This window comes from Atractosteus spatula, chromosome 28 (assembly GCF_055471065.1).
Source record: "Atractosteus spatula isolate fAtrSpa1 chromosome 28, fAtrSpa1.hap1, whole genome shotgun sequence".
NCBI classification, from domain to species: Eukaryota; Metazoa; Chordata; class Actinopteri; order Semionotiformes; family Lepisosteidae; genus Atractosteus; species Atractosteus spatula.
Window position 1 is genome coordinate 9,757,200 of NC_142733.1, and position 14,161 is coordinate 9,771,360.

A 14,161-nucleotide genomic window follows, 5' to 3' on the forward strand; every position below is an offset into this window, starting at 1 on the left:
GGACATTTTCTTCGCTGTCTGGATCAACAGCCTCGTGATGTGCTGTACTGCCAATACACAATAGCCCTTGCTTCATTATAGAAACGAGGAAGACGTTTCTTTGAGCCACTGCCACCATCAGGCTATTAGCAGTGTCTCCATTGCCCCAGTGCTGTCTCCTCGCAGAAACCACATCAGAGTCTTTCTGTAGGGGTACAACCTCGCCGAGCGTCTTCATGAATGGCAGGTCAAGGGGTTCCCAGTTCCTCAGAACTGGGACCAGACAGTCATTTATACTAACTTACAGTTATACGTGTCATAATGAGAGACGAAACCTGTTTTTCTACAGCGGTGGAGATAATTGTTCTTTTCCAAAATAATAATCTGTTCCGAAACCCGCTATATTAACCTGATCAAAGTATTTAAGACTACTGTTATCACTGAAATTGATTTTACTTTAAAAACTCAGTGGACAGATTGCCTGACAAGGAATTTTGGTGTTTTAGTGCTGTACTGAGGTAATCCAGAGTTCGTCCCTGATCAGTCAATTCAGTCTTTCCTGTAGGAATCCTTTCCTGTCTTCAACCACCTTTGACTGACAGGTTTCCAGATGTGTCTGTCAGGCAGGAGCTGGCGTAGAGTGTAACAGCTGGAGTGGAGGGGAATGAACACACTCTGGGGATGCAGGAAATCACAGCGTAGTTCAGTGCTCTTTTGAACCATGATTGGCTTATGGAGGCCCCCAGAGAGTGGAGACTGGTTAGTCAGTGTATTTGAGATGGTTCTGGTCCTTATTTGTCTTTTACCGAGAGTCCACAGGTGGTGGTAAAAATATAAGATTCTCAAATTTCCTTTGGTTCGAGCGCTGTATGGTGTCAAAGACTTTGATGAGCATGTTTTCAGCACTGGCAAACCAGAGCAGAGCTCCTAGTCTGGTTGTCTCAGGTTTCCTCCAAATCTTTTACTGATTACTGTCGGCTACAAGGTTTGAAAAGAATGCAGTGACTCCACTAACATTACTATGTTTGATATGAAGCGTGACATAATACATGAAACTTTTTAAAAATACAACCCACCAGGTTCGCACACGAGCCATTCTGTTTTTATCCACATTTGTAGTCCGACTTTCGGCTACTGTGTTGGCTGTTCTGAAAATAAAAGGCCTGGCTGGAATGGCTCCTCAGGCTAAGCTAGCAGGAACAGTTCAGGGGAAGTAATGTGGAGTTACACCACACTCGTATGTCTGTTTCTCTCTGTGATGCATGAGGGCTCTTTCACAAGATATTTTTGGCGTTCTGTCCATCTCGGGAAACAAAAAAAAAATGAAGAAGTTATCATTTAAACTATTTCTCTGTGTCCTTGTTTTTTAAATGCCCTTCAAATGTCTGACTTCATTTTAAACATTCTTAAACAAATTAGCTCTCCCTTTCTGAAGCATGTATTGAATTCTTCAACGTCAGCAATGACAAAGGAGCTGGAAACACAAGTAGAAAGTTCAGCCTTTTAAAGCAGAAAACGGGAAACACTTCTTTACACACAGGGTGGTGGGAGTCTGGAACAAATGTCCTGACCAAATCAGGGAAATCTTGGTTGGACCAATAAGCTCCTAGCAGCTAATCTGCATTTTGAATGACCTCCTCCCAGGTGAATCTTGAGTTCCTGAGCTCTTATGTTTTAAATAAAGTTTTAACCTAGAAAAAGTGAAACGCAAAACTCTTAATATGGAATGGGCAACAGTTTCATAACAGGAAACTACAGATGGCTTAACCTGCGATTGTCACTCAGATTGTAGTGTTGCCTCCCTGCCTGGCTAACGAGATGTCCCACTGTGCTCTGCTGTTTGCTCACTTTGTTAAATTCCGCTACCGGCCCTGAGCCTAAATCAGGTCCGCTTTCTCAGTTCCTGTCCGCTGTCCACAAGGACAGGACAGCTCCTCGCTGTAGCATGCAGCCTGTGCCTGAAGCCCCTCTTCTTCTCAGAAACAGAAAGGGGAACCAAACTGTTTTTTTTTCTTGTCTCTAAATGATACCAAATGAGTAACCTTACCCATCATGTTGCGTTTCACGATACAGGAGTCCGCACATTATTTCTTTCTTGTTGCAAGCTTCACGGTGGCTTCATTAAAGGCATGTTGTGCAAACTGGAATATCTGATGCAAATTCTTATGCCGTCTTTATTTGCAAAGCTTTGTGGGAAACGTCCACCCACTTGATTACCTTCAAGTGTCATGAGTGCAATTAACTGTGATGCTTAGAAAGACTTAGCAGATCGTTTGTTTGTTTTTTAAATCCTCAAGTAAATACTGTATCTTCTTGGCAAAGCATCTATACCAAACAAACATTTTTGGAATTGCTACAGTGATCAGACTGCCCCTTCAGTGAAATGCCGCTGTTTTGAGCTGGAGCCCAAGCAGTTTGTGTTCCCTCAGAGCTGCCAGGATGGGAAACTCAGTGTGCATGAAGTAGGGGAGCACACACAGGTTTGTTGAGAGTGTCTGCTGGCGGCCAGTAGATTTGCAAACATTCTCACGGTATTATTTGTAAACACCATGAATGTGGATGATTTATAAAGCAGTTAAGTATATGTAATTCAGAGCACTCAATAAAGCAGCAAAATGCTCATGCGGCAGAGAGATTCCATCCTAGGCTAGATTGTGATTGTCATTCCTGGCCCTAGCTCGCCATAAGTCACTACTGTGCCTGGGTGCAGCCAGGAGTCATCTTGGATTCTGTGCAGAGCAACAGAGCAACCTCGGACCTCTGCAGTGCTGCCTCTGAGCTCAGCAGTCAGCCCTGATTCATTAACAGCTTCTGCTAACATCTCTGCACTAACATGACACCCTGCAGGTAAGAGTCTTGCAAATGAGGCTGGTCAGCTGTAGAGAGGGATGTAATTACAGCTGGCTTGCCACCAGAGGGCTGCCTCATGGCCTCTAGTCTTTGTAAATAGTCCCACAGTGGGTGCTGATTATTGTATTGACTAGATAAGGGGTAAAGCCTGGTTTGGCACTTTCTCACATGGGAGTAGTTAAAGTGTGGTATTTGGGTTTGTGTTTTGTGATTGTGTTAGGGTCAAGGTTAGTGCAAGGAGCGAGGTCATAGGGGTGCTTGGGGGGTTTCTGAGTGCTGCTTCTTAGATGTTGTCTGTGTGGCTTGAAAAGCCATGAAGCGACGCCTGTCCAAAACGAGTTATGAGAGCTTGATCTCCTACAGAATTGAATAGTACTCGCCAGCATGCTGCTACTTAACTCACCTCCCAGCTGTGGGTCTCCAAGAGAGCAGGAAGTGTCCACGTTTTTTAACTGAGGGCATTTTCAGTTATCTGAAAAACTTTCCTGCCCAATACTTGCTCTTGTTAACAACAACGCACCCTATTCTTTTCAGTTTCTTGATTATTCTTTCATTCCTCTCATTGCTTTGTTTTCTGATTGACGGTGGAAAGAGCCTCTTGGTCGATATGAATTTTGCTCAGTTGCCTTATCTGGTTAACTGAAGGATTATTAGAAACACTCAGCGGTGGAGCAGGCAGTGGCATGTCACAACCCTAATGGCTCTGATGGCAAAGGTAGGCTGTGGAAAAATGAGACTTCCAGTCATCTTGACTCCTTACCATTGGATCAAGGTCCATTCTGTCTGGGAAATCTTCCAGCACGTTCGGCAAACAGCTGGTGATGAGGGCAGCAGGACTGTGTTCCAGAAGCTTCCGGCCATGAGCTGACGTGAGGGCGGCAGTCACAAGCTGGTGGATGAAACAAAGTGTCAGGAAACGCGACAATCGCTGGGGTGTCGATGGACTTCACTGGGCCGACAATGTCATTTAGACGCCCAGGCAGGCTCTGTTGTCCAGGCCCGGGCACGGCGCTCGCTCAAGAGAAGAGCTTTCACCATCTCCCCAGAACCAACATTAAGAAGCGCCACACTGACGCCAGCTGGCGTTCTTGGGAGAGGCAGGAGACGTCTGCAAGCCACCGCCTAGGTACCACATGACCACAACACGGGGCAGAAAAGAAGGAGCAGCAGCAACAGTAGATTTTGGACCAAATTCGACAGCCCAAGAATCTGCTTGGCAGACATGGCCCAAACTCTTGTTGGCCTAGTAGGCCATTTCAACATCCGCAGATAAAAGCCCTTAGCTACGCTGCAAAGAGATCGCGTTTATTCTTGACTTGTGATTTGCATGGCTCCTATTTCCTCCTAGCAGGGTGATGTGTTCTTGGGCGATCTGGCTAGCGTGGGCTGTGTCTGTTCAAATGTACTAAAATGGAACATGACCTCAGCCCTCGTCTAGGGCTCCGGATGGCTCTTTCTGAGTGTGCTGGTAGGGTCTGATGTAAAAGGCCGCTACAGATAGAACATCTGTCCCTGGCCAGTCAGTTTCTATATCTCGATATTTTACTTGTAAGCTATCAAATGCTCATACTTCTGCTGAATGTAGGCGTCAATGTAAATGCTGTACATGGGTTGCACTGCTTTATTCACTAAGAGAAACTGCATTTAACACTACATACCACTGCAAAGGAAAAACGTAGACTGAAAAGCATTTTTGGCAGACTTGCAGTTTAAAGTGCAGTTTGCCATTTTTGTTTTTTTTAACATGCTGTTAAACTACAAGACTTGAAGTGTACAATGTTGTTTAGGATTTGGATTGTTTTCTGTATTGAGGTATTGCACTGCACCCAGTCATTTATTTTAGATGAACGTGCTTCTTTACTGCATCTCCTGCAATTTCTTTTTGGAAAAACATCACTGATCATGCTGATAGATGCTGTCTAATGTGATGCGTGCCACTATAGTTAATCCAAACATTATTACTGTATATTTCAAATAAGCATCCAAAGCTTCAACAGTAAACTACAAAAGGATTTTAAATCTGGCCTATATTTCCTTAAGATTTCAATAATACTCTTGAGTAAGTGTGTAACGTGATCTTTCACAATAGTTTACAAAGTGTGACGTCATAAATCCTTATCATGTCTACACTGAAAAGTGCTACATTTATGTAACTCATTAGTCTGTTACAGCAGGGTTGGATAAAGTCGGGGACAGTCACGTGGCGTGAAGTATCTTAAGTGTCTTTAAATCTTCGTTCCAAATAGGTGGGCAGTTATCCTATTCCCAGGATTCCATTCCATGCAAGAGGGGAAATACTTGGAGGGGAATTAATAGTTATTCTAATATATATTCCATTATACCTGTACAAACTAAAGGCACAGCTGTGTTATCGCCAAGAAACATCATCTTCCTCACTGCCCAGAGCCAAGGCCTCCCCAGGTGTGACTCATCAATGGCAGACTGACTCAGATAAGCCCTGCAAAATGCTTTTGAAACTCCTCGCACCCACAGCCACACCTACCCCCCCCCCCCACACACACACACTTGTCTTTCCTTTCTCTGTACCTTCACGCTCTGCTGAATTTTGCAGTCTAGCAAAATGAATGCAGTGATCTGGCAGGGTGGGAGACCTGACACATGCTAGTCTAATCATTGACAGGAACCTGACCTCAGTAGCGCGTCATACAGCTAAGTCACTGAGCTAAACATTTCACCAGTCAGCACATCTGCGCTCACGCGATCGACCTCGAACACATCTGTCTATGGACAATATGGAAAATGCATGTGCCAGGATCTGACATCAGTCAGGGATTTGATTCATTGCACACTTGGATGCCCCTAGAAGGATTAAAAATAATTGTTAAAACGATCCCTCTCCTAACCTCACTCTTTATCTCGGCAGGGAAGCAAGTACCACTGGCAGAGCCAGAATGTCAAGCAGAGCGGAGTGGATGACATGGTCCTCCTGTCCAAGATCACGGAGGACGCCATTGTGGAGAACCTCAAGAAGCGCTACATGGACGATTACATCTTCGTATCCTTCCCCGGGGCGAGCTCCTGCTGCCGCCTTCCAGCGCGTGCCAGCGCAGAGGGGTGGGGGAGCCGCGGTTCTCCTCTCCTCCTTCCGTTTCCCCTGCAAGCCGCCCTTGGGCAGCCTGTCCCAAACAGGAATCATTGTTACAAAATCATTGCATCTGCAGCACAGAAGGAAAAACCTAATCTACCTTCATGCTCCATGCCCTGGTGCTGTAGTGATCAAGGTTAAAAAAGTGAACATCAGGCACTCTGAATAACCATGCCTTTCAGGAAGAGATCTAATATTAAGATATCCAAACAAAAGAAGGCCATTATGAAAATTCAAATATGGCTTTTTTTCTCAAAATATTTGCCCTACATTTCCCTCTAGTTCTTTGTCAGTATCTATTTGATGAATATTCAACCCATTATAAACCACACTTTTTTTTTTGTGGAGGCCTCCTGTTTCCTCTTCAGAAAAGCTGAAGTCATTGGGGGAAGTCACCAGCGACCCTCACATCCACCTCCTCCTCAACACCAACCCCCAGCACACACACAGCTCTCCCTGTGAGCGGAGCCTGGCTTTGATGTGAAGAGTTTCTCACCATACAAGGAGAGAACTGTCGTAGTGACATTGACTATTGGCTTACCATTGAGCAATCAGGCCTGTAGAGCTACAACACAACTGTCTTACACACACTCACATTCACAGTGCTTCGTGATTCTGTTCCGTTTTTGACACTAGCACCAGGTTCTGTAGTGTGAGCCAACACAAAGCTCACTTCCTCTTTTCACAGGAAGTGCCTGACCCCAACCATCGGCCTCTGTTTGTGTGTAAGCATGAATTCACAGAGAGTCCTTTTCTTTACAGAAAACAGTTTAGAAATACTTCATTTTTTTTCCGATTTCTGAATTTTTGTAATCGACGGTTGTTGATCGACTCAAAACGCCAGGATCCCGGCAAAGGCTGAACTCTATGCATCGAAATAGGCACTATCTAGCCTATATCTCCTATCAGAGCACACGGCCCGTAGCCAGCTGGGGACAGATCCTGAAATGGACCAGCAGTGGGCAGCATGGGTCAACTGCTATGATCAGCCACTTCCAAGCTTTTCAATGATAGCCATTGAATGCCCAGCTTGATCCCTTGCATGTCTTGTGCAAAAACAGTAGCCACAAAAATAAAAAAAAAGATCTGTGAAACTTTCATAAACCACCAACAAACTGATTTATTGCTCACATGATCTGCATAATTATATAGTTATCTATATATAGTTTCTGCTTAAAACTCAAATAAGCTCAAAGCAGTAGAAAAAATAAACTAAGAAAAGTGGAAACTATGGAGTAGTGCATGTAAAACCGAGAATGGGATTCACTTGGGATTTACTCAAAGGGTTGTGGGAGTACGAAACAAGCTGCCCAGCCACTAGCTACAACTTGGCCTTCACTTGCCTGTAACTGTTCTTAATTTCTTAAAAGTTAAAGAAGTGAGGATGGTACAAAATTCAGAGACACACAGGTCTGAAAACAATATTAAACTTTGGGCATTGTTTAAGATCATTGTGCTGGGCCAGCCCCTGACCTCAGCTCAGTCGTAATCATACACTCTCATTCATAAATTCGAAACTTTACAGTATGAAAAACACCGAATTAAGGAACAAAATCATGAAAGAAGCACTTTTATCCAGTTAAATGTCTAAACTTTAGGTTCCTGTTCATGTTGAGAGGAGACCAGAGCAAAACCCCAACACATGCTTCTGCTTTCAAAATAGGCAAGCTCACTTCTGAATTTTTTAAATCCCCTACCACTCTTGAACTGAAGACAGGAAGATGACGTGTAGGTAAATGTACTTATAAATTTATTTCTTGAAGTCACAGGGGAAGTGGGGAGTTTTTTCGTTCTTCGTAAGATCATTCTGTGAATTCATGTGTCCTCTTCCATTGCAAGAGGAAAGACGTCACTTTTCTTGTACTGCTGACAGCTCACCCACTGCAGAGTATGACCTCAAAGCCCAGCTCTAACCTTGCCATTCTGTGCTGGTTTTCACCTAAAGTATTTGTGCAGTTAGATTTAAGAGCCTGTCCTAGCAAGCAGCAGGTGCAGGACGAAATACACCCTGGATGGGACGTTAGTCCGTCGCAGGACACACACACAGACACAAACATTCACACCAGGGCCAATTTTCCTAGAAAACAGTTAACCTACCTGTATGTCTCTGGACTGTGGGAGGAAACCAGAGCGCCTGGGGGTACCTCACGTGAACAGAGGGAGAACATGCAAGCTCCACACAGACAGCACCCCAGCGCTGTAATTGAGTACACGGCCCCAAACCTGTGAGCCAGCACTACTGATCACTGTGTCACTGTGCTGCCTGTTATTATTAACAATACAAAAAACTATGGTTGGGTGTATAGATAGAGTTTAAATCAAGGGATGTTCTGTTAAAAATTATGCTAAATTATGTTATGTCAGATTAAGTTATGTTAAAAACTTTACTTATAATATTGAGCTCACTTTTGGATACCATGCTATAGAAAAGATATTGTTGTTCTGGAATCCAACCAGCTAAGAACAACCAGACACAATCCAGGCTGAGGGAATTAATGACACCTACAGGATGAAGGAATGGAACCTTTTTAGCCTTAAACAGTGAAGAATATGGTACTCAGAGTCCTTAAAGGCCCTGTCAGAGGCAGCCTGACAGATGTCTTCAGAATGGACAGTGAAACATGAACCAGAACACGTAAATCAAAACTACATTGAAGTGCATTTAAAGCTGAGGACAGAAGGCACTTCTTTAGCTTAAGGGCTGTGGGAGTATTGCACAAGTAACACAGACATGTTGTTAGTCGATACCCTGGCCTGTTTGAAGAAATAAATGGATGAGGTCTTTCAATCAAAAAGCTGCTAACTACCAAATGAGCTGGATGGGCCAAATGGACTCCTCTCGTTTGTAATTGTTCTTATGTTCTATTCAGCAGAAGTTGTCTGTAAACTAACATACACAGAATTGGGGCTGAAATATGAATGCATAACTGTTAAGGTATTTATTATAAGGATACACGATCAACACTGTTATCAACGAAATTGTGGACCAGGGACAGTCTGAAGAAGGGTTAGGGCTTGATCTGGGACAATTTGCTATAGGATTAGGGCTTGATTTGGGACAGTCTGCAGTACGGTTAGGGCTTGACCTGGGACAGTCTGCTATAGGATTAGGGCTTGATCTGGGACAGTCTGCAGTAAGATTAAGGGTTGATCTGGGACAGTCTGGGTTCACGTAGGGCTGGGTTCAAGGTCTACTGACAAGCCCATTATCTTAATCACATCACCTCTCTGTTTCAAAATACTGAACCCAAGGTTTCTCATTATCAGCTGAACCAGAAGGGTGTTACTTTCCTTCACAATTGCTCCTAGACATACATTGGCTCTGTGCTGATATCCGTGAACCCTTTCAAACAGATGCCATATTTCACTGACCGAGAAATCGAACTCTACCAGGGTGCGGTAAGTATTCTGCCTTGTAAACGTGGTCCTTTTATGAGTTAACAGCTTATGCTACGAGTTTCATTGTGATTCATTGTCATCTTGGATCTTGCAACATATTCAGAACCACTCTTTTTTCGTGTTTGAATTTTATGAATGAGGACTCTGGGGCTTCTTAGGGTCAAATATTAAGGTGAAAGGTCATTCAAAGTTAATGTCAATAGAATGCAAATTCCATCATAACATCAGTCAAACTACACCAGACCTCAGAAAGATCAACCTGAATATCATATGTATTCACCTAAAGCTCTGATGCTCTGTAACCTTTGAAAAATCATACTGTAGGAAAATACAGTTGACTTTAGACATTTTTTAACTATTAGGGTACGATACCAAAACAAAACCAGGATCTGTGTTTGTACAACTGCAGAATGCCTTAAAGATAGCACTAATACAATGTTACCCTAATGCAAGATGTCATAGAGAAAAGTAAAAGTGCCACAGCCAATAACATGCAGGAACAGAAGGTAAACCACTTCAACAGTGAGTTTATAAAGAGCTGAACGAAAGACGCTTGTGATTGATTGCTTGGAAGGTGCCAAACAAACAGCCCTGGTGCTGGCAGAGATATGGGTTACAGAGCGGAAAGGCAGATTAAAGGAACTACAGGTGAATTTTTTCAGACGCTCTAGAAGGAAGCTATAGTGTAGTCTATAATTTATAGCTACAGTATTTATAGCTATAAATTCTCCAGTTAAGCAAATGATCTCTGATGAATGTTTGCCTTAGTAAATATCCTGTGAGATATTCATACTCTAATGCTTTAACTAGAGTGTGCTGTGGTTTCAGTATGACTTCAATACACTGCACCATGGGGTTAGCACGATGCACTGAGATAAATGCTTTCTATAACAGACCTTCGTATTCCCATGGACCAGCATAATAAAGTAAAGCAAAGGCATGCAGGAAAGCATGCTAAGACTGTGGTAAAATCACAGTAGAAGTACACAAACCTGCAATGAATTTACCCCAGGAATGGTTCATGAAGTAGGCTTAAGCTTTAGCCTGTTGGGTGAGGATCTGACCAGCCTGGGCACGTGCGTGCCTCTGTCCCTGCTTGTCTCCCGCAGGCCCAGTATGAGAATCCTCCCCATATCTACGCCCTGACCGACAACATGTACCGGAACATGCTCATCGATGGGGAGAACCAGTGTGTTATCATCAGGTACTGGGCCTCTCTCTCGCTGCTCCTTTTCACTCGGGCCAGAGTGCCCTCGCCTCCCGCCTTGAGTTCTTTTCAGCCGGTGGGCACGTCGAGCGGCTTATTGCTTGTGCTGCGGTCATACCAACCACATGGCAAAGACGTCTGCAGTCCTCTCACCAGTTCTGCCTACTTAGCATTCACTGGGCCTATTAACTGCATAAGCATGCAGACTGAGAGCAGGGGTGAGGAGGAGGGTAGATTTGGAAAACACCTGGAGCAATACGTCACCTGTTCAAACACCTACTCGTGCAGTGTAATGCAGCAACTGTTTTTTCAATCATTTCAAAATCAGCACTTCCCTACGTTAGAAATCAAGCTTAGTCTCATTTTAAAACAGCGGATCCCAGTCCTGGTTCCTGGTGACCCACACACCTGCTGGTTTGTGTTCCAGCCGAGCCCTCGGTCACACAGTCAGCCCCTTCATCGACTTAATAATAAGAAATGTTTGAAATGTTAGCTCCCAGCTCTTTACCAGCTTTAACCATTGTATTTTATAGGTGAACTAAAATCCCAAATTTGTGACTAGAAACAAAATGCTAAACTATTCCAATGAAGCAACTTTTTAGATCAATTAAGGCTTCCGTTATCTGAAGGTGGGGTGGAATGAAGTCAATCAGGTGTGGGGATCACCAGGACCAGGGCTGGGAAATGCTGTTTTAAAGCAGTAAGAACATGCTGATATGGTGTACACAATGTAATTCTATATTATATACAGTATACAGTATGTCCATCTGCTGGTTAGGTGGAATACCTGAGGGTGGAGGGAGTGAGATTATGAAGCAGACCTGTAAGTTATCATTAGATAATCAGCTGTTCCAGTGAAGAATTTGAAGAATTCTCAAAGAAGAAATGTACAGGAAGTGATGTGTTTGGGGAATTATATAGGTGTTGCACTGCGTTCAGTTCTTCAGAAACAGGAACCACAAGAGACTCCTACTGCTGTTTTAGACTAGCACATCTAAAATAACAGGCCACGAGCAGGAAATGGAACCAGGGCGAAACAGAGGTGATGGGCCCACTTTTACGGCACTGCAGTACTGAGTTTCTGTTTGTACAGGTTCAATCTGCAATCCACCGATTATTTAGGTCACACACACACCCTGCCGGAAATAAAATTCTTCCTAATCATTTTCATCTTTATTGACTAACAGAAATCCTGTGCATGCCAATCCTCCTCTCACTTGTCTTAAATGAACTTTCTAATCTAGATGAGAGCATGATTGTAGTGTCTGGAGTTAATATATATAATGCAAAAAACAGGCATCTCATCAGTGCCAAAGGGGTTCAGGAGCATTTCAGCAGTAACAGCTAATGCCATCTGATCTGCCTGTAATCTGACAGTTTGAACTCGGGTCTCAGTACTTCAGCAGGCATGGCCATAGACAGATGGTGCTTGCTGATATGAGTTTTGTTTGTTGGCCAGGAAGGAAGAAATCTGTCTTTCATCCTTGTCACTGAGGATAGTTGTGTTTCAGAATGGGCTGTAACGTGGTGCTATGTGGCTATAACACGGTGTTGTAATTAACAAGCTCTGTACTGAGTTTTGTGCGTGGGCCACTCTAATGTCCTGTTCCTGCTGTTTAATGTGCTGTCCCGACTGAGAGCAGAAGATTTAATTTGTTCTGCATGCTTGGGCTTTATTATTCCATACTTTTTATAATGCTGCATTGTTCCTTGCTATGTTGAATTTTCCTGGCACATTTGCCCAAACAGTTCCAAACCATGACAGCAGCCTGTCCACCCCATAGCGTGATCTGGTCAGATCTCACAGTCTAAGCAAGAGTGGACTTGGTGGGTACTGAGGCCCCTAAGACAAAACGATAGGCTTCAGTTGCAAGTGGCTTTGGCAGACCAGCAATTGGCGCTTTTTCCTCTAGCCCAGAATTTCCAAACCAGTGCCCCAGTGTGGAAACGAGAGGTGCTGTGCTTCAGACATTATACTGAAGCCCTGACAAACTGCTCTTAAAGATCCCATGGCACTGTTCGTATGAGTAGAGCATACAACCCTGGTGTCCTGGCTAAATACTACTCAGGGCCTGCAGAATCTGTCCTTCTTACAGCATAGTATTCATGTAACTGTCGGTAATTTCTTGCTCCCCTGTCTGATCCACTGTGCAGAGTGAACTGCTGGAGCTGCTCTTGAGTGGTAGATGAAGTGGGTCCCCTCCTGTAATTGAAGAGCTTTGGGATCCCTTGCAAAAAAAGATCTACACAAATCCAAGCAGTTGTTTTTATGATCGAATGTGCTTTAATTCTGGGGTAGTGGGCTAAGCTATGCAGCCATTGCAGTTCATTTCCAGTGGGAATTCCCCTGGTCGCAATAGTAACATTCTGTGAATGGGGTTCTCAGAAGAGTCTCGGCTCTCTCTTCTGATTTTCTTATAAGAACGGCGCGTAAAATATGCTCCCTTCCGTTGTTCAGATCTGCTAGCTCATTATTTTATTTTAGATGGTTATCATCATCACCAGTCATCAAAAGGCTTTTTTTTTAAATGGGGATATCTGGAAGGAAATGGCTCTGGGTGTGAGGCGCCTCTTTGACTCATAGAAAAGACATGAGAAAGAGCTGTCGCTGCTGTGTACTTTCCTGTCCTTTCACATAGTGGTAGTTTTTGAACCTAGAATCATGATCCACTCTGCTCTCCTGGGATTAATATTTAACATAGAGTGGAACAGAGCCATAAAGTAATTTTTTGATAAGTGAGAGTTTTACGTGGGTTGGGTAAAATTAGTGACTGGAAACGGCTTCCTTGATGTTGTAAGTTTTTTCCACTTTTATAATATAGCAGAAGCAAACTCTGTTTTGCTGTTGATTGTAGCCCTGCCTGCCTAGTCTAGTCAAACCTAATCAACATTGCCCCTCCACCCTGGCCGTGTGAATCATTGTCTTCAGTCGATCAATAGAAATTGAACGCAGATTTGTATTTTTTCTGCGTCAGTTGCCTCACCCAGTGTAGGAGCTTCAGTAATGCTGCCAGTCACTCTTCTTCACAGAGCTGTGGGTGGGCTGATTGTTTCTGTCTCCACAGCGGGGAGAGCGGAGCGGGAAAGACAGTGGCTGCTAAATACATCATGGGCTACATCTCGAAAGTCTCTGGCGGAGGACCGAAAGTACAGGTAAAAGGGCAGGAGCTGGGGCTCCCAAGTGGCTCAGCCAGGAATGGTGCTGCTCAGGTTCGAGCCACTTGTTGCTGGCATTCCCCAAAGAGCAGCACACGCCTGGCAGAGGCCACTGCAGGCAGGGTTGTGCTCCCAGGCTCCCGCAGGCTTGCAGTGATGTCAGCGCGCGTCGTCCTGCTCCTCCAGTGGGAGCCAGCTCTCCTGTCAGGCGCTGTGGGGCTCCCAGCGTGAGGATGGGTGGAGGTCTCTGATGGGCAGGCTGGTTGGAGGGACATCTGCAAATGCGTTCACTTGCATTCACAGGCATTCTCTCGGCGCAGTACAGGAGTCATTGTTAAAACTTGGAAAAAAATGGTCAAATTAATTTAAAATGACAAATACGAGCAGTTATTGGGTGTTGACTCCAAGGTGGAGGAACGTAGCAGAGAATGTTGACACAGGGACTCCCTCGTGACAGCCAGCAA

General features: G+C 44.2%; 1 protein-coding gene across 1 annotated transcript in view; it reads left to right on the forward strand.

Annotated features, from left to right (window-relative positions):
- The window catches only part of myo1f (myosin IF), a 51,753-nt gene that overhangs the window by 16,485 nt on the left and 21,107 nt on the right, over positions 1-14,161 (forward strand). Inside the window, exons 6-9 of the mRNA XM_088907486.1 lie at positions 5,714-5,845; positions 9,245-9,334; positions 10,444-10,538; positions 13,607-13,694. Coding sequence (XP_088763612.1) covers positions 5,714-5,845; positions 9,245-9,334; positions 10,444-10,538; positions 13,607-13,694 — 405 coding nt within the window. The remainder of the gene's footprint in view (positions 1-5,713; positions 5,846-9,244; positions 9,335-10,443; positions 10,539-13,606; positions 13,695-14,161) is intronic.